This window comes from Cryptomeria japonica, chromosome 8 (genome assembly GCF_030272615.1).
Source record: "Cryptomeria japonica chromosome 8, Sugi_1.0, whole genome shotgun sequence".
Classification (NCBI taxonomy): domain Eukaryota; kingdom Viridiplantae; phylum Streptophyta; class Pinopsida; order Cupressales; family Cupressaceae; genus Cryptomeria; species Cryptomeria japonica.
The window spans coordinates 513087816-513114844 of record NC_081412.1 but is presented as its reverse complement, the minus strand read 5'-3'; the positions used below and the strand labels follow the sequence as shown (position 1 = coordinate 513114844).

The window sequence follows — 27029 nt, the reverse complement described above, 5'->3', positions numbered from 1 at the left end:
ATACAATGCCAAATCAGATCTGAAGGCAACCCAAACCAGTCATCTAATTCCTCACAATCTTGCTCCTAATTGCCCATCTTTACATCAAATTTAGCTTTTGGTAAAGGCACTTTGATTGGAAGAAGACGGCAATCATTTTTGGAATTGAAAAGAGGAGTTTGGAGCTTGAGATCGATAATTATCAGATATTATATCAGCAGCAGGGGCGATATGAGAAGGAAATTCGAATTTGACCAAGGAAGGCTCAAAGGCTAGTGATATTGCTTGCTTCTTTAAATACCAAATGATGTAGGAGCATCCCTGGTTCATTGCAATCTTGCATCAACCAAAAACATTTTCCTTTCTATTTGCAGTTTTAGTTTTCCTTTCTGTGTGTCCTGGTTTTGGCTCACCAAATCCTGTGGAGTTGGATTCTACTTGAAGACTTGATCATCTTTCTTGTTTCCAGACCGCATCGCATTTGGATCATTTTCCGGCAAGATATCGCTATCGGTTTCCATGACAGTTTCTTGTTGCCGATTGTTCCTTTGTTACCGGTTGCCTGAAACCTATTCTGGTGATCTACCGGAACCCATTCCGAAGCTTGCGGAGCTTTGGGCGTTGATTTCGATGTTCCTTAGCATGTGGCCGACCTTTTCCCGCGATCTATGTTTCATCCTTTGGATTTTCCGGAGGAATTTCTTGGCATGTGGCCGATGGACATGTTTCCAACCCATTACCAATTGTAAGAGAGGAAGTCCCTGCCTTCTTCTGTTTTTCCCTCTGAATTACCATATACTCCTCCAATTGCCTTACAACCTCGAGTAACACAACTCGGTTGCTAGGGTAAGCTAGAAGCTTGTAGGGAGACCCAGAGAATCCCTGAATTCGAAGGTAAGTGAACTTTGGATATTGGATATACCAATACCCGAATCGACTGATAAAGTCCATAGACTCTTGAGAGAGTCTCTGGTGCAATCCACCTTGCAATGTGCGACTGATGTGCATGAGGAAGGTATCATTCACTCTTTTAAAATGGAACTTCTCTTCCATGTGGAGCTGGGGATAGCAATCATACACTGGAAACTGGTTCTCCTTGTTCCCTACTTCTCCTCTGCAAGTGAGACCTCTGTATCTGTAGGTCCTGGCTAAGGAATAAAATAGGTATGAACTCATGAAGAAAGTCCTATTCGCCTCTAGGTTCCTCAGCTGGCTATCTAGGTTGTCGCTAATCATCCTGGCCCAGTCTATCATTTTTACTCCATTCATTATTTCATTAATGAAATAATACATCCAGGGCTCGAATGGAACTCCCTGAGGATTTCCCATTATTTTGTTGAGCAGGACGATCATGTCTCCAATGTCTTCCTTGAAGTATGCTCGCACTAGGCTCTTCCTCTAAAGTTTAGAGGCTCCCTTCCTTGGCTTGTCTAGCCAGGAATGGTTGACTATAGCCTCATATTCCTCCACGTGGTCCTGATACAGACTGTCAACTTCGTCCTTTGTCACATACACCGCATTGTGATACTCTGGGATCCTGAAGGCCTCTCTGATGGCCTCATCGCTGATGTTCGCTAGCACTCTTCCATCAGGTGCAACAATGTCCTTACTGGTGGGGTTGTAATGTTTAGCACATTCAACCACTAATTCAGTGCATTGCATGGTAGGGAGAAAACCATGCAGCGTGCACGATTCCGCTCTTCATCATCTTTCGTGCGATTGTGGTAGGCACAAGGTTGTCCAGACCAAACATTCGCTTCTTAAATTCCCTCAAATTGATGTGTCCGAGGTTGGTGTCGCTAACATTTTTCCATTTTGAAGTCATCCTTGACTCCGAAGGAGCATCTTTATCCACTTGAAATTTCATAATGCCTAGGATTTGCAAGCAAACAATGAAAATTCAAGTTAGGAATTAATTTGAAGAAAATGACGAGGCTGCGAAATGGCTAAGTGTTGGAAAATTTCATCTTATTCTTCATACTTAGCCATAAAAACTGAAATTTCATCTTAAAACCCTTCAATCTTCAAGGATGGTTGTGATCGTAAATCAACACCAAGTGTTATAACTCCGAAAATTTCTTACTTAGCCAAAAAAAAATGATTTTCTTCCCCTAGAAATTCAAATAAATTCACTAAAAATCATTTCTCAAATTCTGAAAAATACTCAGAAAATACATAAATCTGCATCATGAATTCAATTTCACCTTCGAATGGATAGAAGTAAGGCTGGAATTTTCTCAAGAATACTCAGAAAATCCAGAAAAGATTCGATAATTCTCCCTTACACTTGCTGGCTTCACTCACAAATCACCCTTCGTCACGAAATTTGTCCAACCTCCAGCGATATCAAAACTTTCTCCAAATGAACTCCAAACTGAAAGTATTTTACTATGCTCTCCTTAATAACTTCGAACTTCTTGGTGCAGAAGTGAAGTTACAACGAGGTATTTGTAAATAAAGTTGAATCTTCAATTTGAAACACTTAAAATCTTCCAACTCGTGTTTCCAAATCCAGCTCGCATTTTGGGAAAGTATTGTCATGTCCTCTAGTTCGAAAATCTTTCAATAATGCAAGTTTCTATTTTGTTTTCAGTTGGTTAACTCGAACTAGGCTTGTAAAAAGAATGTCTTCAAAAGATTCTAATTTAGAACTTAGTTCGAAATCTTATTAATCCTCAATATTCCCTTTAAAAAAAACTTTCCATTTTGGTTTCAAGTTCGAAATCCTTATCAATCTTCCAATATTCTCCTTTTGAAAACTTTCTATTTTGGATTTAAGTTCGAAATCTTGAAGGATTTTCATGACATCACTTGCATTTTCGTTGATTTTGTTTGACTTTCATGTTTAGGCGGACTTTTGAAGACTCACCCTCATATTCATCAAACTTTGGCGGACTTTCCTTACCTCTCCAAGGCATGGCGAACTTTTATGTTACCTTACTACCTTCAAAGCGGACTTTTGGAAGGTCTTCAACCAGCATGGCGGACTTTTAGAAGTTCTCCATCATCTTTTGGATAGGCCGGACTTTGGTGTTGCTTCCACCAAGGCAGACTTTGAAGGCTTCAACATGCTTGGAGGGCGGAGTTTTGGGAAGACTTCTACCATGGCGGACTTCTAGTCAACCTCTAAATGGCCTTTCCAACATGCATGGCGGACTTCTAGTCAACCTCTAAATGGCCTTTCCAACATGCATGGCGGACTTCCTTGACACCTTTTACCACCTTTTCAAGGCCTAGAGCAGAGTTTTCATAAGGCTCTTCAACATCATACTTAGCATCTTGGGCGGAGTCTGAGGACTACTCCTTCAAGCATAGGACGGGCCTTTTAACTAAGGCATGGCGGACTTTGTGTGACCTCTACATGGCTTAGAGCGGAGTTTTGAAGGTCTTCCTTGGGCGGACTTTTGATGCTCTACCTTTGCATGGCAGAGTTTTAAGACCACTCACAAGGCATCTCCAAGGTATAGCGGAGTTTGAGAACCCCTCTTCATGGCTTCTCCAAGACATGGCGGACTTTTAGTCAACCTCTACACGGCAGACTTTAGACAAGGTTCATTCACCTTTTGCATAGGGCGTACTTTGATGCTTCCCAACACATGGCGGAGTTTTGAAGGTCTTCCTATGGCAGACTTTTGGCTTAGCCTTTTGCAGGGCGGACTTTGGTGATGACTTAACCAAGGCGAAGTTTTAACCATTTTCTTCAAGGACGGAGTTTTGGTGACTTTTCAACTTCACACACCTTCCTTCTAAGGCGGACTTTGCTGAGGCTTCCATATGGCGGACTTTTGCTGAGGCTTCCACATGGCAGACTTTTGTTGAGGCTTCCACACCTGTCAGGACACTCAACCTTATCCATCAGCCACACTTAGACAAAATTTTGGAAATTTTCAAAATTTCACATTTTAACCAAAATTAACCAGATTAACTTGAAATTTGAAATCTATATTTAGGCAAACCATTTGAAGTGATACAACTCCTAAAATGTAGGGAACTAGCTTTTTAGGTCAAAACTTGGAAATTTTGGGTCCCAGTCGAAGCTGGTCAATGGTGTTACCATACCAAGGATCAGCCTGAAAATGCGAAAAAACAAAACTTCCTAAAAAATAGGAAAAAGCAAAAAAGCAAACTTTCTAAAAATAGGAAGTTGTCCAAATTCACCCAAATCAATTGCGATCTTCGTCCTCCGGCCTTTCCAAGCACTTTGGTGGTGTTTGTACTCTGGAATCACATGATTTGCAAAAACTAACTTTCAATCGTCAGGACCTGAACTGCTCAAAACTGGGCAAGGCTTGGTAAAACTGAAGCGGAAGGCCATAGGACACTAACAAAACCCTAGAAAGCAAGAAAAGAGAGGGTCCCCATTTGCAACGGGGCGATGTGTGGAAAAAGGTCACAACACGGACAAGCACTAATGCCTTGAATAAAGGATTCCCAACTAGATGGTAATCCCTTAAGTGCTATTAGAAATAGCTCCATATCATCTATATTATTCCCAATAGTTGACAATTGGTCTTTTAATTCTGAAATCCTCATGAAATAGGATGTGATTGTTTCTCCTTTGTTCATGTAGATATGCATTAATTGTTGTTTTAAAGTGAGCAATCTGCTTGCATTATTTATTTCATATGAGTTTTGAATGGTGTTGAACATATCATAAGCTGTAGTTAGTTTTGAGATGGTTGGGAGAATGTGATCTTTAACAACATCAATTATGATTTTCTTAGCCTTGTTGTTGTGTCTTTTCCAGGTTGTTTTCTCCGGCTCGTCTTTGGGCATCTTAGTATCTTCTTCTATGTATGCATCTAGTTCGAGTTCTTGAAGAATTGTTGTTATTCAAATTCTCCATGAGACGAAGTTGGATGCGCCTTCGAGTCTATCCTCCACTCTAACACTGTTCACCATGATTGTTTGTCCTTTGATACTGAGTGCAAGTCTAAATTTTTTTTTTGAAAGGAGGTGTCACTATTTTATTATTTCTCTACCAACATGGCTCTGATACCATGTTAAAGAATTTAGATCAGAGATAGAGAATACAATAGTCTGGTAATATGTAGTGAGGATAGACTTTAATAAGATCACTGCAATGAATATGTTTTACCTCCGATGTGTATATATATATAACACTAACTATTAATCTTCTATGATAATATCGATAGCTTGCTGGTTCGTCAAACTACCACGGTTATTGGTTTTTGTTCACAACAAGTGTCGATGCCTATAACTAAAAGGATGAAGAGTCATGTCCACGTAGGGGCATGACTTTTACGTGGCTTATGCCACGTAGAGCCATGACCCTACGAGGACATGACCCTTCGTTCAATGTCGTTATATATTACTTGCTTCAATCCGAATGAAGCTATATCCTTAACAAAACCAAATACCGAAGTTGATCAAATTTGAACAAAACTCGGCATTAGCAGACCCACTTAACTTGCCAAACCCGAGAAGAAGTCCGAAATTGAGCAAATTTGAAGAAAACTCAGCAAAAACAGAACTTTAACCTTCAAATCCCCTTGCTGATACCGAAGATATCAACAAAGTTTTTCAAGGGCAGGAAAATTTTACTATTTTTTGAGCTTTTGGTCTACAAACTGTTGTGTGTTGCACACACTCCCTGTCGCCAACAGGGTCCCCCTCGTTTCTTTTCCAATCTTCGTCTTGCCCAGTGTAGGATTTTGATTTTTATCCGCCATTTTGAGATCCAGCAGGTTGTAGTGAAGCAATGATCCTGCAGGAGAATGAGCCCGCCCATTTCCTCTAGTCCTGAGGAGTTCGTAGGAGGTCAGGAATGATCTCCTCCAGGATCAGAGGATTGAATCATGAGCTATGCAACCATTAATTTTTGGGGCACCTGCTAATTCAAGTCGCAAGGCCAGGGGGTCAATTTGCAGAGAGTCTCGCCATCTGAAATATTCAAGATTTCTTCCAGGGGAGACTAAGTTTTAGTATAAGCTTGAAGATCGGCTAAATAAGCAAGAGTGTCAGTTGACCCTAGGTTTGCAAAATGGCTTTTAGGGCCAACTCTGACTTTTAACGTCAAACTTTTCATTTTATCCTCCCAGCCCGAAATTGGGCAAGTTAGGTGAAAATCGCCAGTCAATCACAAAAGGTGTTACAAACTTTAAAACCTTTCGAAAGAGCCTTTGAGGCCGAAAATGCAAGTCAATTGGAGGGGCGTTAAACTTGAAAGCTTGCATAAAGTGTTTTCGGCCCGAAATTAGGCAAGCATTGAAAATCGCGAAATTTTAAAACACTTTTGCAAAACACTCCTCTACCCCGAAAAGTCATTAGAGAGGCGCTAAGAGATAACTTAAAACTTTGCAAACTCGCCTTTCACCCCGAAAATGCAAGTAGTAAGGCGTTTTACTAAGTTGGCAAAAGATCATTTTATCCCGAACATCGCCAGGAAGGGTTAAATCACGAAAAATAATAAAAGGCGTTTGTGAAGTTTGCATTTTACCCTTCCACCCCAAAAAAGCCAGGAAGGGTTAAATCACGGAACTCTAGAAAACTTTTCAGAAGACTGCGTTCACCACCGTTGGGGGAGAATTGCGCAAGGAAAGCGAAGAGCATCTTTTTCGTGGAGTTTGCATTTCATTATTTCACCCCGAAAGTGCAATGTTAGGGCATGGCGTCACTTTTTAAGAATGCGTTTTAGTGGTTCTACCCCGAAAATCGGCAGAGACATGAAAGTCGCGAAGGCAGAAAACAAAGATTGTTGCAAAAACTCTGGCGAAATATATACAGGATTTAATGGATGTTAAAGCTGTGTTTGTTTTACTATGAGTGCATGGTCCTCTTCTCCATTTATTTCATATTTCTACAACTGTATTTACTTTCAGACAGTTATTTATGCATGTATTTGATGGAAAATCTTGGTTCATACCATTAGGAAATAGTTGATTATTGTTTCCTCTACATGGTTAGTCTAATCCCCTTTTGTGCTAAGTTCGGTTATTAGATTTGGATGAATGGGTGTAAGAGTCTATCATTCGTATCTAATAGCTTGAAAACTCAAAATCCTTGGATGATTGCACTGGTTTTTACCTAGTTGTGCTAATTAGCTAGCAAAGTAATTTCTAGTTATTTTGAGACTTTCGTCTATGTTGAAATATGTTGTCTTAGTTAAATTAGTTAGTTGTTCTTATTCACTCTTTATCCTTATCCCTCCTTTTTCCTTTTTTCATTAAAGAAACCTGCCAATGAAGCTGAAATAACATCAATTAGAAGCAAATCAAATGATCAAGCTGAAATAACATCAATTAGAAGCAAATCAAATGATATAGGACTGTAAAACTTTAGGGAACCTGTACGAAACCAATTCCGTCTAGCCATAAGTCCCCCTTGTGTTTCCAGCAAAACACATCAAGTACTAAGCTATCCTGCAGTCAAGACTTGACAACCGAAACATTGAGGTAATCCCCATTGATCAAAATTAACACAACATTAGGGATTTCGTTATCTCAAGAGAGGATAGGATTCTTAGCATTTCTATTCTGCGTTGGCCGGATGAAGTCGTAGTTCCGCGACTTTAGACGCGTCAACACAAACCCCATAGGAAATGCCAAACTTTATGGAGGGTTTTCTGAATTTTATTTAAACTTAGGTGCTTGTGAGCTTTTGCTTCTTATTCCCCTTCAAATGTCGTGGAAAATTCTAAATTTGGCCAAAATTTGAACAAGGTTCGAGGTTTTCAGGTCTTCCAATCTACTAATCGCTTTAAAAGTGCCAAAAAAGATTTCACCAAATTTCCTCTAAGACATAAAAACTTTAATGTATTTTTTAAACCTTTGGCTTAAAAGTCCCATCCCAAGGGGCGAAGTTTTGACCAGGTTTAGGGCTTGTCCTTTCAAACTTTGGTGGTTGCAAGGCTACTCCTTCAAGGGCCAAGGTTTGGACCAATCAGTCCAAGCTGTGAATAGGGGCATTGTGGCATCCCTTCCAATGCCGAAGGTGGAGTCCAAACTCCCTCACTTTGTGCTCACATTCAATAATGATGTTATTCCCCCTTCTAAAGGAAATGCCCTACTCCTACGATTGCTTCCTAGGGTGTCTAAAGGTGGATTTGTAGCCACAAAGGGCAGGATTGAAGGCATCAAAGGCCTTTCCAGTGCTTATCGAAAACTTAGAATTAGGAGAAGTCTTCGCTCCTAAAAGTGTTCATCCCAAGCTGATACAACTTCCTCAAGGCCCTAAGACTTTCTCAGGCATAGTGGTAATTCAAATCCTTTGGGGAATGAATGAAGTGTGAGATGACGATTAATCCATGACCTATGTAGGATGGAGGACACAATGAAGGAAACCATATGAAGTATGCTCTACAACACTACCATCCAGAACACCGATAAAGTTAGAGGAAGAATACCATGCCAGCACCTTGAAGATGTTAGTGAACGGACCCAAGGACAAAGTAAGAAGGATTGGATGGGCAAGGACCCTCACTACCACCATCAGCACAGCAACAAGTTGAAAGCCGAGGCGAAGGATTGAAGGAAGAATCGCATAACAATGTGCTGATTGGTGTTCTTTCCATAAATCTGGAAGGCATTAACAAAACACACAGAATGCTACAGGACATTCAGAAGCAGAAAATGAACAACTGGAAACAACAAAAAATGAATTTGTTTGTAAAGACAATTGCTTTATTGTAAGGTAACTACTTGTGGGCCTAGTTTAATGCAATCCAAAAGGGGGCTCTCAAGTTATTTATTTCCCAGCTACCTGATTCACTTTTTTGTACCTTGAACCCAGTGAAATCTTGTCTTCTAGTGGGATTAATTGAGAACAGTTGCAAGTGGCTGAAAAGGTAGTTGGAGGTGGTTGAAGTCATTAACCAAAAAGTTGTCAGAGCTTCTAGAAGGTAGATCAAAGCCATTGAATGAATTCAATCCTAGCCATTGATTCACAATGTAAAATCTATAAAAGGCCAATGCCTCTCTCATTGTAAAGAGTTAGAGAACAATTAGATAGTTAGGAGTTTTACAAGATAATGGGTTAGAAATAACTGTTATAAGCAATAGAAGTAGAATACATTAGAGATTGTTGGACGAAAAATTGTTGTAATGGCAATTGAAGCAAGTGAATAAACATTGAAGCATGGTGTTTTGTCAGTTGTTTTCTTATGTTGACATGGTTTATTTTCATCAAATTAGCTAATTAGAGTTCAATGATCTTAATGATGAAGTGTGAGGGTATTTGATTTGATTTCAGGTTCATACTATTGGAGGCTTGCTAACTGTAGGTCTTCGTGCATGGTTAGTCTGAACCCCCTATTGTTCCTAGTTCAACTATGTGTGTTTGTCTCAAACTGCACCAAAATTGGATGTCCGAATGAATATCCATAGTCTGAAAATCCTTTTTATTCCCTTGGAGCTTGCACTATTCCCGTGGAGTTGTGAGTTTATCTCTGGCTAAGCAAAAACTAGTTTATTCAAAATCTGTCTACCTACAACATCAACCATTACAGTCATTGTCCTTAGGATTTCTGGACCTTGTCCTTTTGCTTTTATTTTCCCCAGTTTGAGAATCAAGGCATCACCAGATGCAAGCCAGCGTGTAGCATGCATGAGTCCCCTCATGTTCACCAGCAATACACATCAACCGTTGAGTTATCCTAGCAATTCAAGACCTAACAGGTGGAACCTTGAGGTTATCCCCTATGATCAGCCCAAACAGCATTAGGGATTTCCTTATTCAAGAGAGGATAGGATATACTTGTCATTCTATTCTGTGTTGACCGGAAGCAGCAGTTTTCACCATCAACAATTTTGATTTACAATGCCCCCTCAAAGGTTATTGAAGATTTGATGTCAAAGCAATGCTTGCTCTTTGAAAGAAAAATTCACTTTCACTGTAATTTCATAGTTTTAATATAGTGAGCCTAATGCATTAAAATAAATTAAGGCCGAAACTCCAAAGTAATTTTAAGAAAAAATTATGCAATTTCCAGAAGTTTTCAACATAACATATCTAGAGTAGAGCCCCTAGCATGAATCCTAAAATTTTGTTTCTTACTTCTCAGTAAAAATTAAAATATGTTCATATCCTATCAGTTTCCTTAAGACATTGTGTTTCAAAATTGCTTACAAAATTATTACAAATCATCTATTGAATCCAACTCTGCATAAGCTGATCTTTTCTTTGACAGAAGTCTTGCAATTGTAATAAACTCCTCTATAATCCTTAAGTTTTGTTCATAAGATAGATGACATTGTTCTTTTATGTCTTGCCAAGGAAAAAAAATAAAAAATAAAAAATACTGGCAAGAAAAATAATTAAGATTAAAAAATATAAGGCATGACAACTGCACCTACCTTTCATAAGGAAAATGTTATGAGTGTGCCATTAGTTTTATTTGATTTTCAACTTCTGTCAATATTTTTTTTTGTCAAGACTCATAAAGAAGCACAATAGTAATTTAATACCTGCAGCAGCCTTAAGACCATTTGGGACAACTTTTGAACACCATGCTTGAGAACTTCTTTTGGAATAGAGCTAATCTCTTTTAGTCCATTGCACAAATTACATTTTGCAGTTGAATCTAATGATAATACACACACTCCAGAGAACCCAGGAACAGAATCCTCTGAAAATATGTCACAAACTTGTTTGTCCCATAGAAAATGAAACAACTCTTTTTTTGACAGTCCCATAGCAGCTCTTGCACTTGATTGACTACCAACTTCAATAGCATCCATGACCTGATCATGCATGGTCCAATGACTATCACATATTGATACTTTAAAAGCTGTGTACCTATTAACTTCATATACTAAGAACAAAATTAAAGATTTTTGAAGAAAACTGATAATTGTACCTCTCCAAAAGTAGGTTGACTGCACCCATAAGCTTCCACCACCGCTTCACACATCATCTTACAAGGAAATCCTAAGCTTGCTGCTTGTATGATGCGTGGAACCGCTTTTTGTAATGACACAGATGGAGAAGACTTCTTTGATGCAACAGAGGATATAAGAGACTGCATACAAAATGAATTTTACTTTCAAACTTGGGAGTAAAGTGGATGGAAATGACACGTGACCCTAAAAATGTTCTTGAGTCCAGCTAAACAATACACAATATCAGAAACAAGATGTAGGATGCATTTATGAGCTTTGAAATGCTGATAAAATGGCTGAAATTAAATTATTGAGAGAGGAGTTAATTAACAAAGTTTTAGGCTTCTAGCATGTACAAAGAAAAAACAATCTGAAAAAACAAAAAAATCTAGAACTTCTAATCTGAAATCTAGAAACCTTGCAATGAGTTGGACATTCAACTTTAGAATATGCACATTCATTAGTAGGAATATACATGAACCATGCAATTGGAAAAACCTTCTTCAGATATGACATTTCATACCAGATCTATAGCAAGGAGTAAAAAGCATACCGGAATTTCATCCAGCACTTTGTCAACAGTACCGCATGAAGGTGTAGTTATAGCACACAAAAACTTCTCAGACTTTTCATGAGAATAAGCACAATCAACATGATCTGCAAAATGCACTAATGAAAGAGTAAATTAGTTTGATGAAAATGCTCATATTTGCCACAGCCAAAAGGGCTTGCTCCCTTGATTCTACACGTTAATTAACATTCTTCTCTAATGTCTCCTTCTGCATCAAGTGTCAACAAATAAGCAACGAAAGATGAAGTGATATGAAAACTAAGCTACTCAGCATTGTCCCAATTACAAAATAATCCAATGGAATAAAATGTTATAGAGATGAGGCCATGCTAGTGTGCATGAAGCTACCTTAAATTTCACTATTAATGAATTAATCACCACAATAATGAGTCACATGGCACCTAAAGTTAAGCATCACACAAGAAGGAGAAACGTAAAAACAATAGACCATATAGAATCATAAAGGTTACTGATACAATTTGACACATTCAAACTTATCATCATGAAGTATTTTTGTATTGTCTCCCCTTTTCATATATTGAGCCATGAGGAAACCCCTAGCCTATCCCCCTTTCCCGTAGGATAAAGGGAAAGAAAAGGAAAAAAAAATTAATATTATTTTAAGTTGGGCCTAGTAATTTTTAATTTAAGGGGGAACTTAAATAATATCAAAATTAAAATAATGTGTTTTTAACACTAGTAAAATAAAAGGAGGGCACTTGGCTTCATTTGGATCATCCTAGTTTTTTATCATTTTTTCTCTAGAAATTTCAAAATTTGGGTGTTGTATTCAAGTTTGCTTCCCAAGACAAAAAAACCTTAGTTGATTTGAGGATCTTGGAGGATAAAAACCCTCTACGATCTTCACTATTAGATTTGGGGACAAAAAACTTCATCTCCAATAATGAGAATTCTATCCAGAAGTTGTGCATGTGCTGATTTAGAGCATTTGCAGACTTGTGGTTCATGATTTGAAGGGTTTCATTGCAAACTTCAGAATTTTGGAGTTTGTTCCACCATCCATTCTTGCTATATCTTGGACAACACTCCTTGGGAAAGGTTTCCATCATTTTTCCGTTGCTGGTTTGAGGGCTTTGGACACATTTTGTTACTTCTAAAATGTTGTTACAGTGAAATTAATGTTTTTGGCCAATTTTCAAGTTTGCATGTTGCTGCTACAATGACACTACAATAAAATCAACATTTTTGAAAAATATTTTTCATCATTTGTAAAGTGACCAGCATATACAACCATAAACTTGAGTATACCAGCACTGAGGAGGTGAATTCATCATCATATGTTGCACATATCGCAGATCTAGTGACAGTGCCATCACTTTGGAGGGTTTCCATAGAGGGTTTGTCATCATTTGTTGTCACAACAACATTTCCATCCACTTTCATTGGCAATTCCATTGCTTGGGAGGACAGATCTGCCATAACTATTTCTGTTTATATCAATTTCCAGGCAATATTTCGGCATACCAGCATTTGAGGAGGTTGCACAGCTCATTAACATCATTTGTTGTTTGCAGGCATTTTATTGACTGTTATCAATATTTTGGAGGACTGCAGTGCAACAGCTGCCATGTGACCTCCTTAGGTCATTTGCCTTGCTATTGTTGCTGATACTGCACTTGTACAGTCAGATCCAGCCACCAAACTTGCCTAATATTCACCATACAAGGCTCCTACAGCTGTACATTCATAATTTTAATCAAATGCAATTATTGAGAGTCTGAAGGCATATCACTCATTCTTGAGTTTTGCTTCAGAAAATCCAAAAAAAAAAACAGAAAATTGACAAAATCCCTAAGGTGAGCCATTACATTTTGCCATGCCTAATAAATTGGCATATTAATAAGAAGGCAATATTATTTTTTCCTTCCAGGCATAATCTTGAATTTCGACCATAAAGATTTCATGAAAGAAGGTTGTTCCATACAAGATATAATATCACAAGTACATATTCTGTTTCAAAACTGTTAAGAAAATTTCCAGAACTCAGATTGTACTGCGATTGTTAGACTATTAAAAATTGGCCAACTCATGCAAATGTGCTTAATACTAGCTGCAACAAAACCTGGAAAGCATTGCCCTGTACTGTATTACACGGTTGCAAGGAATTACTCCACAAAAATTATCTTTATTTGAAACTTCATGTTTCTGGTCAAAAACTCAGAATATCCCTGTAACTCCATACCAATATGTCTTTTGCAAGGATGTCAATTAGCCTAGATTGAGTGTTGTAGTGCAAATCCAAAAATTTTAATAACAACCATAAAGTTTCACCTCACACTAAGACCCTAGATTATGAAAAAAATTCAGCATTATCAGCAATCATATCTTGCAAAACTCGGTAATAAGTTGTATTGTGTACAATGTATTAATGGCCATCACAATAAATAGATAAATAAATGTGCTTGATAATAGCTTAGAAAACCTGGAAAGAGTTGCCTTTTACTGTATTACATGGTTGCAGGAATTACCGCAAAAAAATAATCTTTATTTCAAAACTTCATTTGTCTGGTCAAAAATTCAGACTTTGTTCAAGTAAATCAGTATGTCTTTTTAAATAACCACCAGAAAGTGCCACCCCACACTTAGGCCCTAAATTAAGATCACAATTCAGCATTATCAGCAGCCATATCTTACAAAACTAGTAAATAAGTTAAACTGTGTTCAATGCATAAATGGTCATCACAATAAAAATGAAAATAAAGAATGCCTGCTATGGGGAATTCCCTTTGATTTTTGGATTTTGATTTTTAAATTCTGTTATAAAACTACGTGGGAAGCCATGAGCTGATATGTGTATGAATATTAACCAAAGAAGCCAATCTCTATAATGCATTAGGACAGATATAACTTATAAGCACTAATCGGAGTATTGCAATGTGTTGTATATCATATATAATTCATGAATAAAGGGACATTGCCATGCTTTGAAATGACAACGAGAACATCTCCTCAAGGGAAAGTTCAAATTTCTAAAATTGTGAGTAATAATATTTATCCACCTGAAAATTCAGAAATTGTATATTGCAATGCCATGCACATGTCCAGCAATGATTTTTGACCTCTGCCTTTTCGACATGTACCATTGTATTATAGTCGTAAAAATTTTGCAATCATCTTTTGTCTTTTTCCTCTAAGAAAAGCAATAGAACTGCCCCAAATGGACCTGATATCGCCTCCAATAGTATTGCATACAGAGGAGCAATCCTGTAACAACTTCTGGAAAAAGAAATGAAGGGATGGGAAATAAAACATATAATCATGAATCTTTTAAGCTTTGTTCCACGTCTCAATCCAACATATCCCAGTCTAGTCTAGATAATCCCAACCACCCCAATTCCCTCTTCCAACCAACTTCCTTGTCCAGACTGTCCTTTGATAGAATCCTGCCCCATTCATCCAATCACTCTCAGCCTTTTCTACTCAACCCAATCTTTGTTAATTTTGTTTAAAGCAATATTTCCATCAATTCATGTTCCAAACTTTCCACAATCTTTATTCTCCTTTACCTTTTTAACCTGATTTCTGGTAGGCTCTGTGTAAAGTCAACTTGTTAATTTCCCTTTCATAAAGCTACCAAATGGATTATAAAAAAAGTGAGATTCCATTTTACAATCATATCCCATTAGGATTATGGTATATTGGGAGGAGTAACTCTCAAAATCATGGTCATACAAAAATGTGGAAGCTATCCCTAATAAACAACGAACCAGACCAAAAAGAATATGGTGTCGTAAGGTATCATACACCTTGCATTTCCTAATAATCCTAGTTTTTCCACTAAGAACTCTTGTAGATTGTTCTAGGTTGCACTATGACGAGTGAAAGACAATGATGCTCTGACTAATGGATGGAATGGGCAGTGAGAAGAAAGATAAGGAAATGGCAAAGCCTTGGGCCTTGTTGTGACGTTTTCACACATCGCCCCATTGCAAATGGGGACCCCTGCTTTTTTGCTTTTTGGGGTTTGTTTTTTTTAGGTCTTTTAGGGTTTTGTCCGTTAGCCTTTGCATTTTGAGTGTCGCCAAGGGGATCACATGGATAGCAAGTCCTGCTTGAGTGATGTCCTGGTCCTGAAATTTGGCTAAGTCTGAGAGTCCTGATCCTGAAATTTGGCTAAGTCTGGAATGTCCTGATCCTGAAATTTGACTAAGTCTGAAAACTGAAAAACCTCCAAAAACTAGATTTTGCAATATAACTCCTAGAGGTCTAAAACCACTCTCAAACATCCTGAAAGTATATATGGAATATGAAATGTCACTTATACTTAAATGTTATATTCCATAAAAATTATCCTGATAGAGAGTTCAAAAGTCAAATTTCGCTCCTGTCCTTCACTGAAGATCCAGAGCGAATTTCACTCCTGTCCCTCTCCAAGGGTCCAAGGCGAAGCGCTCCTGTCCCTCACCAAGGGTCCAGGGCGAAAAAGCTTATTTGGGTCATTCCTGACCTTGTTTGGTCAAATTGAGACATCAAAGGCATAGTGGAGGACGAAATGAACGTGATAGAGCATCCAGACTTGATCAAAGACGATGAAATGATGGAGTTTTTGTCTAGAAAGGTAAAAGCGCTCCTGTCCCTATCTGAAGGACCAGAGCGATTTTCTTTATATACACATTTTTAAACCTTTCTTGGGCTTGAACTCTTATTCATGGCATATAACAAGATGATATCTTCCTTAGCCAAGAATTTCGAGATGAAGGATGAAGCACTTTGGCCTAGAAGACAAAAAGCGCTCCTATCCCTCACTGAAGGACCATGGCGTTTTTACAAGATTCTCCTCTTTGTTTGAGATTTTGGGGCAAAGCCTGACTTGGATAGGAGGGAGAAATGATGTTTTATGCCTTAGACGCAATTGAGGGTTTTAAAGAACAAAGAAGTATGCCAAGATGTAAAAAGGCGCTCCTATCCCTCTCCAAGGGACCAGGGCGAAAAACATGTTATCTAGCCTTTCTCGCCAATTTTGGACAAATCTAGGCCAAGGCACAAGTTTGAAAGGATGTTTAAAAAGCTTCGAGTAGGAATTGAGATGCAAGAGTTGCAAATTTTGATGACAATTGGCAAAAGCGCTCCTGTCCCTCTCCAAGGGACCAGGGCGAAATCTCCAAATATGCCCATTTATCTTACATTTTGAGATGCTATTTTTGTTTCCAAGGCTCAAGAAGGAATGGGGAATGATGTCCTACACCCTAAGGGTAATTTGAGGATCGAAACAATCAAGAATTTGCACAAGGACTCAAAAGCGCTCCTATCCCTCACTGAAGGACCAGGGCGATTTTTTACAAAACCAATAACTTCCCTCCAAGGTTACGCTAAGGCAAGAATGTGCAAGGATGAAAAAGTCTTCTAAGGCATGGTGAACAAAGATTTGACTTCAAAGTTTGATAATCCTAGGCTAAAATGCAAAAAGCGCTCCTGTCCCTCACTGAAGGACCAGGGCGAAAATCTTGGGAGAGCCTATTTTGCCTTGCAGTAACAAGTTAAGCATGCATAGAATGAACGAAGGGGATCATCGCTTACCCCACAATGAGAATTGGCAATTAAAAGATGAAGGATTGAGGACAAAAGTGAAAAGTCGCTCCTATCCCTCACCAAGGGTCCAGGGCGAAATTGGTGATGTCCTTCATTTTGACATTGTTTGAGCGTTGATATTCTTAAAATTCACCAAATTTGCTCACTTCGAAGCCTTTGGAAGATTAAATCAAATTCACATTAAATTAAAGGCATTTCAATTTAATAAATTAATTTTGTACCTTGAAATAATCAAAATAAACATCGTAGAGGTATTGAAATTAATTTAAATAATTAAAAAAAATTAAAAGATTGAGCGCACAAGGCATTATTTTGTCTTTATTTATCAAGTCGGCCTTCTTCTTGGTGGTTTTTTTAATTTTATTTTTAGGCCTATTTTGACAGGTCGGCCTCAACAAGAATCAAGGTGAGCACTCTATATATTGGAGGTGTTTTTTCACAATTCAAATCATTCAATCATCCTTTCAAGTGCGAATTTGGAAAGCTAATTGAAGGTGCAAAATCTAGCTGGAGTGGAGCGAATTTCTACTAAGTGTGGAGACTAAGGAGGGCGAAATTCATTTTGAAGGCTATTGGAGAGGCGATTTTCTTACTAGATTGGAGGATAATTTCCAGATTTTTGAAGAGGCTAGTGGAGTTTATTCTTTTCCAAGCTAGAGGAGGTGCAATTTATCCAAGAGGAGGCTATGATCTACACTTTGCCTAGCGAAATTCATCTATTTTTGCATCATTTCTTAGAGTTCAATACTCAAGGGAAGGTATGAAGAATTACTTTTTTGAAGATCTCATTCAAGACTTATTATGATCCCATTGCAATTTTGTAAAGTCTAAGTCTTGAAGATCCAAATTCCATTCATTATTAATTTGAAAATGTATAGTTCTTGATTTATCATGACTTTTTTCAAATTAATATCTTAAGTTTTACCTTTGAAAGGTCTTAAATTTCATGCTTTGAGGTTTGATGCTCAAAAGACTAACTTTAATATTTTGTGTAGGCATCAAATGGAGATCCCAGAGTTGTAAAATCAAGCCAGATCAAGGACGGTCTCCTCCAAGAAGATCAAGCAAGGACAAGGGCGACCTCCTCCAGTCTAGCATCGACAAGGATGGCTTTCTTCAATCAAACATCAACAAGGGCAACCTCTTCCAATCCAGCATTCCAAGGCGAGGTATATCATCATCCTGCAAATCAGAGACAAAGGAAGTCAGAGCAAAGGGTTCGTTGAAGAAGCAGATAGTTCCAGATGAATTAATTAAAGCTAACTTCTCAACGTTACCAAATCGAGTATCAACCAAGTGTCAAATGAGGTGGCATCCCAATCATCACTCCTCCAGTCAGATTGATCCACCTCAGCATGTCCAGATTCAATGTACCTAACTCATGGGAGGTGGCACAAACTTCGATGTACCTACCCCAGCTATCCATTGGTGGAATTTTCCAGAGAGGACATGTGTCCAAGCAATACAATTTTATCATTGGTCAAGCATTAAATGTTATGTAATGGTTGTAACAAACCCTAATTAGGGTTTTCATTGTTGAATCTTGGCCATTGATCTCAAATTGATCTGAGCCATCGAATTGTATTGAGGGCACTATATAAGCCCTGGCATTTCATTTGTAAAGGCATATAGAAGCAGTTAATAGAAGATAGATAGAGAGTAGTTAGAAGGTGATTAGCTAGTTGGTAGAATAGCAATTAGAGTAGAGTAGAGAGAGAAGGCAAAGATTGTTGCCAAGATGTTGTTGTAAGAGACTTGTAAAACTTCATTGAAGAAATGGTGAAATTTATGGGTCGATTCGACAAATTTGCATGGTCTCTATACTTCTCATATTTGATTTCGTGTTATTAGATGAGTGGAAGAAATGTGCTTGATTGATGGTGGAATTCGTATATCCATACTACTAGTAGTTTGTTGATTGCAGACTTGCCTTGTGTAGTCAACTGGAATCATTTAGCTTAAGCTTAACTTCAATTGTCGCTTCTTCATTGATATGCATCAGCCTGATGGTGTCTATGCCTGCAGTGACGATTTGAACATCATAAAGCTTTCCTTCGAAGATCGCACTAACCTTGTGGAGATGGTCCTAGGATGTCAAAACAAGACTTAGTTAGAATTTCATCAAAGCTCAATCATTGCTCTTACATTCCTTAGTATTAGGATTAGATTCTTTCCTCACCCTCATCTTTTTTCCTTTTTTTCAAATCTAAGGCAGTAAAATCCTGTGCTCCAGCAATATTCAAAGCAAATCAAAAGTTCAGTCATCAAGTGTAAGTCCCCTTGTGAATCCAGCAAATCACATCATACCACAGAGAGCTTATCCACACGTAGAGATCCTACAACGAAGAACCTTGAAGTCACCCTGATTGATCCTTTTCGCGATATCTTCAACATTCAGAGGCTTTACTCAAGAGAGGATAAGGTACCCTTGGGTATTTTATTCTGTGTTTGATAGTGTACAAAATACACGTCAACGGGCCTAAAATTATCAAAGATCAGTAGATGGCTAAGAAAATTCCTCCAGGACTCCATTCAAGTGACACATCAGCATAAGATAAAGCAGGGACAAGTCTCAATATTGGCCCGCAATTTGAATGGCAATACCGCAATACCATAACAAAAGGTCACCTAAAGTGACAAACCTCTATCAAAAGTTGGTGCAGGAAAGTGAAACGGTTCTACCAACAGAAGGGAGTTAAGTGAAAATTACGAGTCATAGTGTAACTTTGCCTTGGCAGAGCCAATCCAAATTTCCAACAAGTGCACCAAGGAGGAAATGAGTCAAACTTAAGAGAAAGTAACACTTTCTTAATGGAAATGTCAATCTAAAACTTTAATCAAGGTGTTGATGGCACATGGAAAGTGCACCCAAGGCAAATTGCCACTTAAGCGGCACACAATTAGGAGGGTTAAACACATTGTTCCACGGTCGTTAGGGACGAGGAGACGAGGGGACAGGCTTTCGGGATGGGGGGACAAAGCGAAAAAGTTTCGGGGACAAGGGGACTTGGGCCTGGAGGGGGGGAAACGCGTTTCCATGGAACACTGGTTAAACCAGTCTAAAGTTCCATCAAACGTGGCAAATTGAATAATTTTTAATACTTTAGAAACTTTATATGTTGATAACTTATATCGAAGTTATCCCCTTTAACATAAACATAAATTTACCTCTTTGAATGATTTAAGTTAAATTATTAAATAATTTTTCCCTTTGCAACATCCCAAATTCCCAATGGCCTATGGAAAAATTAAAGATGATTTAAGTTAAATTATTAAATATTTTTTCCCTTTGCAACATCCCAAATTCCCAATGGCCTATGGAAAAATTAAAGATAAGCTAAGGGTCTTTTGTCATCCTATGTCTAGGAAGAGGACATGACAATCTTCCCATCTGAGAACTGTTTTCCCACAAAGAAAATGCAAGTTAGGATGTTCCGATACCTATTCTCATTCTATAATGTCCCCTTTATTTGGACCTTATAATTTAATTAAATAATTAAAATTTAAGTTGTCAAAAAATAAATAAATTTAATGACAACTTATTTTAATTATTTTATAAGGTCATTAAAGTAACTCAAATGTCAATGAAGAAATTAAAAGGGTCACTTTATTATTTCCCACTTGCAAAACTAAATATTAAAAATGAGGGAAATTTGGAAGGGCTTCTGGAAGCTTCTTGAGAAGTTTGTAACAGAGCAGTTTTGGGTTCAGTTGCAGGAAGCTTGGTTTATTAAATCCTCTTAGAAAATTTGGCAGCTTTTGGCTTTCAGTTCCATGCCCTAGGATGGAAACCCTTGGGTTCTATTGGATTGGATGAAAACACAATTCAGGTTTTGGAGTGGATTCATTCAGATTTCACCATTGCAATTCACTGATCAGTTATGCGGAAGTTTCAAATTGGTGAGTCTCATTCTGAGACAAATTTGCAGAGCATGAAGGTATAATGGTATTATGATGCTTAATGACAAATATTATTGCTTAAGATTTATTATTTTTCTATGGAAATGATTTATTTTGGGAGTAATATATATCGAAGGTTTTAATGCTGGAGATGACGGAGTCAATACAAATTGAGTTTAATAAATCATTTCAAGTGAAGGTTGTTGATATATTTTTATTATTATTATCGTGGCTTCTTTCTTAATTGGTGTAAAGTCATTGTAAGGAAATCATTTTAGAAAAACTTTGGCAAATATCCTAAGATTTGGGCGTAGAAGGTTGAGCTATTTTATGTTGCATTTGAGAATAGTCGTATTGTATCTGAATGGCAAATGCATTGTTGAAGTTGAAATAATTACAAATTTCTGATGGAAATGTGAACGCCTATCTTTACCTTTGCATGGGATTATTGCTTGGTTGAAAGCCTAACCTTGATGCCCAATTTATTAAGTATTTTACAATATTATCGATGGGATGAATGTGTCAATTGCAAATTGTGGATGTGTTCCACTCTGTTTGACGTTTTAACACTACAAGGTACCTGGTGCGATTATCTGGAGGAGATGTGGCTCTTGAGAAGAGCAACCTGCTGTAGCTAGTCCAATGTTCTTGATGCTTATGTTAAGAGTGGCTGCAGTTATTTATTCTTTTTACCTAGTCGTAGCTGGTAGTACTACCATTGAATGTGATTTGATGAAGATTGCAAGGTTTAGTAAGGTACATGGGGAATAGGAGGGAGTGATTCTTCTGTGTCGTGGGAAGTGTATCCTATTTGCCAGCATCCTCTTATTCTACTGCGAGTTTGTGTGGTGACGGTATCAGGCATGATGTGGATATCGGAGGTCTTTTGAGCCTCAAAACTAGACGCCCTGCTCTCTCTTTCCATATCATTCCTTAACACAGACATGACCTCTCTAGGTCAAAACTTGACCATCAAAGAAGGTGATCCCAGCAATTATGCCTTTATTCTGTAACACAGCAGCAGGAGGTTAGTTCTGATATACAGGCCGTGGATATCCTCCTGGGATCTTGGGAATGAAAGTTGTAATGCCAAATTATCCCTCACACTGGTGCTTTGTCAAAGTGGAAGAATTAACAAGTTCTAAAGGGAGACAAATTGTTGCTGTAGTGCAAAGAGCAGAAAAAGTGAACTCCAGACTGAAAAATGCAATTCTCAGGTCAGCAAATGATATCTCTGTGATGTTCTTCTTCAGTTAATGTTAAACCTAAGAAACTTTGTTATATTAGCTATATAGAGTTTATTGGTGTTTAGTCAATGCATGTATATGTACTCACATATGATCAAAGCTTGCAATAGTAGATCTACCAAACAAACTGAAACATACAATACGAACTCCACAAACTTCTCTCTGCAAATCAGTGGAATTTGGGAAAATCTGGGCATATTAGAAAAGGTTCTTTCAGGGGTTTATATTCAGAAGTGATGCACTCATTGCTTTAGGGTGCTGCTGCAAAAAATTGAAGTGCTGCAACTCATTAGTAATCCTGAGCATATTGTCTAAGAGCTGAATGTTCATCTACAGCTGGGTATGTGCAACAAAAGATCTCTCCAATGCCATTTTTAATGCAAAACATGAATCTGAAGCATAACAGCTTCATAAGAAAACTGTTTGGCAATATAACTCAGTAGAGAAGGGTGAATATTAAACATTTGGAAAGTAAAAGTGAATTGCAAAAAAAAATACAGCAGAAAAAAATTATAGCAAACAGTGCTCTACACTACACCTTCTCAAGTGGCATCCTCTAATAGTAGACCCTTTTATTGAACCAAATACTCCTTAATGCTTTTGTTCTTCAAAGTTCATTCCCTAGCGTCAATAATTTTTACAAGAACCAATATCAATTTCCCTTCATCATCCAAGGGAGATAATTTAGTTGGAGTAATATGCTGCTCTAGTGGCATCTTAAGCCATGATACATAGAAGACATTATGTATCCAACTATGCTTTGGTAGCTCCAATTCATATGCAACTCTCCAACTCTCTCTTTCATTTTGTATGGCTCATAAAATTGAGGCTTAAGTTTTTTTACCACACTTCTCTTAAATGATGATAGCATGTATGGTTGTAGTCTTAGAAAACCATGTCACCATCCTCAAAAAACAGCTTTAGTGATACTGTTCTACATAACATTTTTGTTGATTATAAGCATGATGGAGTTTATTCTTAAGTTTTTTCATTATTTCTTGGTTATGCTCAACCAAATCTTTTACCCCAAGAATCCTATTGTCAGTGATATTCAATTCAACAAAAGAGGTTTTGTAATGTCCCCTTTTTTAAGCATCGGCTATTTCTAGAGGTTAGCCTATGAATTTGGTTCCTGTAGGCTAACATGGTGACTAGGGGACCCTTCTGAGGGTGTTATGTGGCTATTCAAATGACCTTTTGGTGCTTATCTTGGTATTCTTCAGCTCACTGTCCCAATTTATTTCTGGTATGCCTTCCTAAGATCATTCAGGGATCTTTGATTGAAAGATCCCGAATCCAATTTTTACCAGGTCTGATCCAAAATTTGAGGTTATGTTCAATGTTTATCTGCTGATAAGTCTTTGGCCAGCGTATATTTGGATGGGTTTGATTGGTCTTTGTTTTTGTTTCGGTTGGTTTTGAAGTTTATGCAAGATTTTTGAATATTACATAAAAGAGATTGCTGATTTAACATAACAAAATGCATAACACATAAGGAAGATAATCAAGAAACTTTCTTTTTGCTTAAAAGAGCAATGAACGTACCATTAACATGTGCCCATAGGTCTGATGTAAATTTCCAGCCAATAGATATATAGAAATCAGCTCCAAATAATGTTAAAACCCTAAATACAGTCTAAGGTTTGAAATCCTTCAACCCAAAATGGAGCGGCTGACTAAAATAGAGATGGAAATAGATAATAATGACCTCTAGAAGGTCTGCCCTGCAACCAATTGTAGGAAACCTGTCTTCAAATTGAAAGATCTGCTCATAGACCCCCAAAGAAGGCTGCCATATTGTTGTGACGTATTCACACATCGCCCCATTGCAAATGGGGACCCCTACTTTTTGCTTTCTAGGGTTAAGTTTTCTTTGCTTAGTTGTCTGATTTTGCCTTTGCATTGGAGAGTTGTCAGAGAGGTCATTAGGATAGCAGGGTCTGCTTGAGTTGAGGTAGGTCAGTACGTGGTCCAAGTCAAGGTCTCTTTGAAAGCCTTCTCTAGGTTACGCCTTGCTCTTGTTTCTAGTCTTGGGGTTATGTCTTGATTGAGTTTGAGAAAGTCCTTATATCTTGATAGGAGTCTTGTCTTTTGAGACCTATGTCTTTGAGTTAAGGAAGTGAATGAAGGTTTGTGAGTGAGTATCATCAAGGATTTTCCCTTTGAGGGTTTGAGATTGGTCCAGTTGATGAATGATGGAGTTCTAGGCATTGATTGATTTGAAACTGACCTATTTATCCTTGGAAAACGCCTAACGATCAAGTCTAGACTTGGAAATTTAGAGAAAGATCAAGAATTTGAGCATTTTTGCAAATTTCGCTACTAACCCTTCCAAAGGGTTCAGAGCGAAATCTTCCTTAGCTCCCTTTTGACTCCTATTCTAGACAAAATTTTCACTTTAAGGCATGGATTGGGGGGAAATAAGCTTGAGTTCACCTTTGGAAATGCCTTGGATAAGCTTACACATGGAAATTTGATGAAAAGGTCAAGATTTGTGTAATGCCCTGCCAGGAAACCCCGAAGGGATAAAGCTAAAACATACAAATGGAGTGCAATAATTTTTTATTTTATTTTATTTTTTTAAAGTTACACCACATTAAGATACAACAAGATATCAAAGATTCAGATTACATAGCGGAAGACATCAACTAACACCTAAAGAGTTTCCCAACGAGATTACTTAAATTTCACAATTCACTTAACTCATACAATTAATCCAATAAGCTAATTATCTTAATAACGAGATAGTTCTTAATCAGGATAATTTCTTTCAGAAGATGGAAATATAAATCACAAGCAAAGATTCATCCATTAAGATCTATTCATAATCTTCATTCAAACTTTTCATTAAAAATAGAAGCCAAACATCTACTATCCTAACACACTAGAATTTCGTCATAAACATATGAGATCTTTTCAAGCATACTTAATTTCCTTAACAACAACTGAATATATTCCATTACTCTAAGTTACATTCCTTCATATTCCAATTTAATACATTTTAAAAGATGATTGCATACATGCATCTACAATAAATCTCATCTAAACCACTTATGCATTCGATCAAAATGACATTCAAGAAAGAACCGCATATAAACATTTAAAGTTAATTCCATTTATCTACTTATCCATTCTAACATAAGCTAATCATACATGACAAAGCGGAATAAGGGAAACATAAGAGAATAACATCACATAACACCATAATGATCTCGGAGTTCACCCCTAAAGGGCTACATCTCCGGGTCTGCTCAACTGCAAGACCCCTCTGATAAATAATAAAGACAAGAATACAAGAGGTTACACCATTACAATCCGGCCATCAAGGCAAAACATAAACAATATACAAGCGACCGCATTGGTCAATAATACATAAACGATCCTTGAAAAGAAAAGGATCCAGCTAAACATAACCAAAGCTAATACAAAGGTCTAGAAGAGCATCCATAAGACTGAGCCATCACCACCCAAGGTCTAACATGAAACCGATACTCACAAGGGCAGAGACAAAAGGACAACCCACAAAGGTACTCCTAACAGGACAAAACGACAACACACTAGCGAACGTAGGGACAAGTGTCATCATACAACCTGGTACGGTTACCATGGTAGGTCTTCATAGGTCCCGGCCCCATACATTGGGTTACCCTGACAACCTAATCCGAGCCTCCGGCCCATCCAAGCCTCATGTGGACCCACACATCCTCTCGTGAAGACAAGGATGATGGTTTGCCATTTCAGGCCTTCTCACAGCATGTCGGGTCTGTGTTAGCACTCGTCCCATGTGTGAGGCACATTATCTTACTTAGAGATTACATTCTAATCTACTAATAGGTTATCACTTATTAGACTCACTTTCGATGGGTTACCCAGCAGCCACTTTGGGCGCGGCCCCCAATCGAAAGCCACTTTCCCATACGACACTAGACTAAACTCGGACGAACTCAAAAACCAAGGAATACACATGGTCAGACGAACGGAGTTCAAGGAGGAGGGAACAATCATCTGGTCAAACACGAATCGGCATTCAACACCCACACAAAGGATATGACCAAATACAACACTACTACAAAACAACAGTCAACTCGGAACCGAGGACTGATACAGGTACCCCCAAGTCAATCCATACGACAGGGACCTATCAAACAAAGCACGACTTGCCATTTCATAAACAAAAGCGAATACAGAAATTAAACTCGCATAGGTAATATTCAACAGATACAATCTTTCCGAATTGATCTAAACATTAAAAGTCGACCAAGTTTCCTACATGATCTATATCAGATTACAGTTATCTACCTCATCTAGGAATAGTTTGTTCTTGGTTTTCTAACTCTCTAAGGTTCAAAGCATCGAACAGACATATTAAGCCATAATGAGTTCTTAAACCAAATTCATATTAATAAAACTCAGACAACCATTAATCAATTAAATAAGATATTAAATCTCCAATTAAAACATCATTGACGTACTGGTTCAAAAACCACCTCTACAGTTTCATATTTTTCAAGCCCAAATGCACTTTACGGATCACGGAAATATAAATATATAAGGGAATCCAAATGAAGGTAATCATTTCCAACATCCAAAAAAATTTACTTCCTTACGCACGTATGAAAGAATCCAAAATTAACTGTTAACTAATGAGTATATTTACCAATCCACAATAAATAAAATATACACAACTAGTAACTAATAGTGCACAATAACCCAATTAATTATTAGTTAATATATAATTATTAATCTTTATTAATAAAATATATTTTACTAATAATTAATGCATTGCACCAATTCCAAATTAAATATCGATTAGTTTATACATATATATAAATTAATTTCCATTAATATTATATATATATATAAAATAATAATTAATTGAAAACTTTATTTTAAACCAAAAATACTTTTAATTTAATAAATTTATTTATTAATTTATTTTTTTCT

At 37.5% G+C, this 27029-nt stretch overlaps 1 protein-coding gene across 3 annotated transcripts in view; it reads right to left on the bottom strand.

The window, feature by feature from the left end:
* The window catches only part of LOC131047800 (uncharacterized), a 127274-nt gene that overhangs the window by 21414 nt on the left and 78831 nt on the right, over positions 1 to 27029 (bottom strand). For 2 of the 3 annotated variants that reach the window (XM_057981585.2, XM_057981584.2), the window contains 3 exons: positions 11371 to 11486; positions 10796 to 10957; positions 10404 to 10679 (listed from right to left, as the gene is read on the bottom strand). In XM_057981585.2, the coding sequence (XP_057837568.2) occupies positions 10404 to 10679; positions 10796 to 10957; positions 11371 to 11486 (554 nt within the window). The remainder of the gene's footprint in view (positions 1 to 10403; positions 10680 to 10795; positions 10958 to 11370; positions 11487 to 27029) is intronic. The other variant, XM_057981586.2, reaches the window with a different exon arrangement.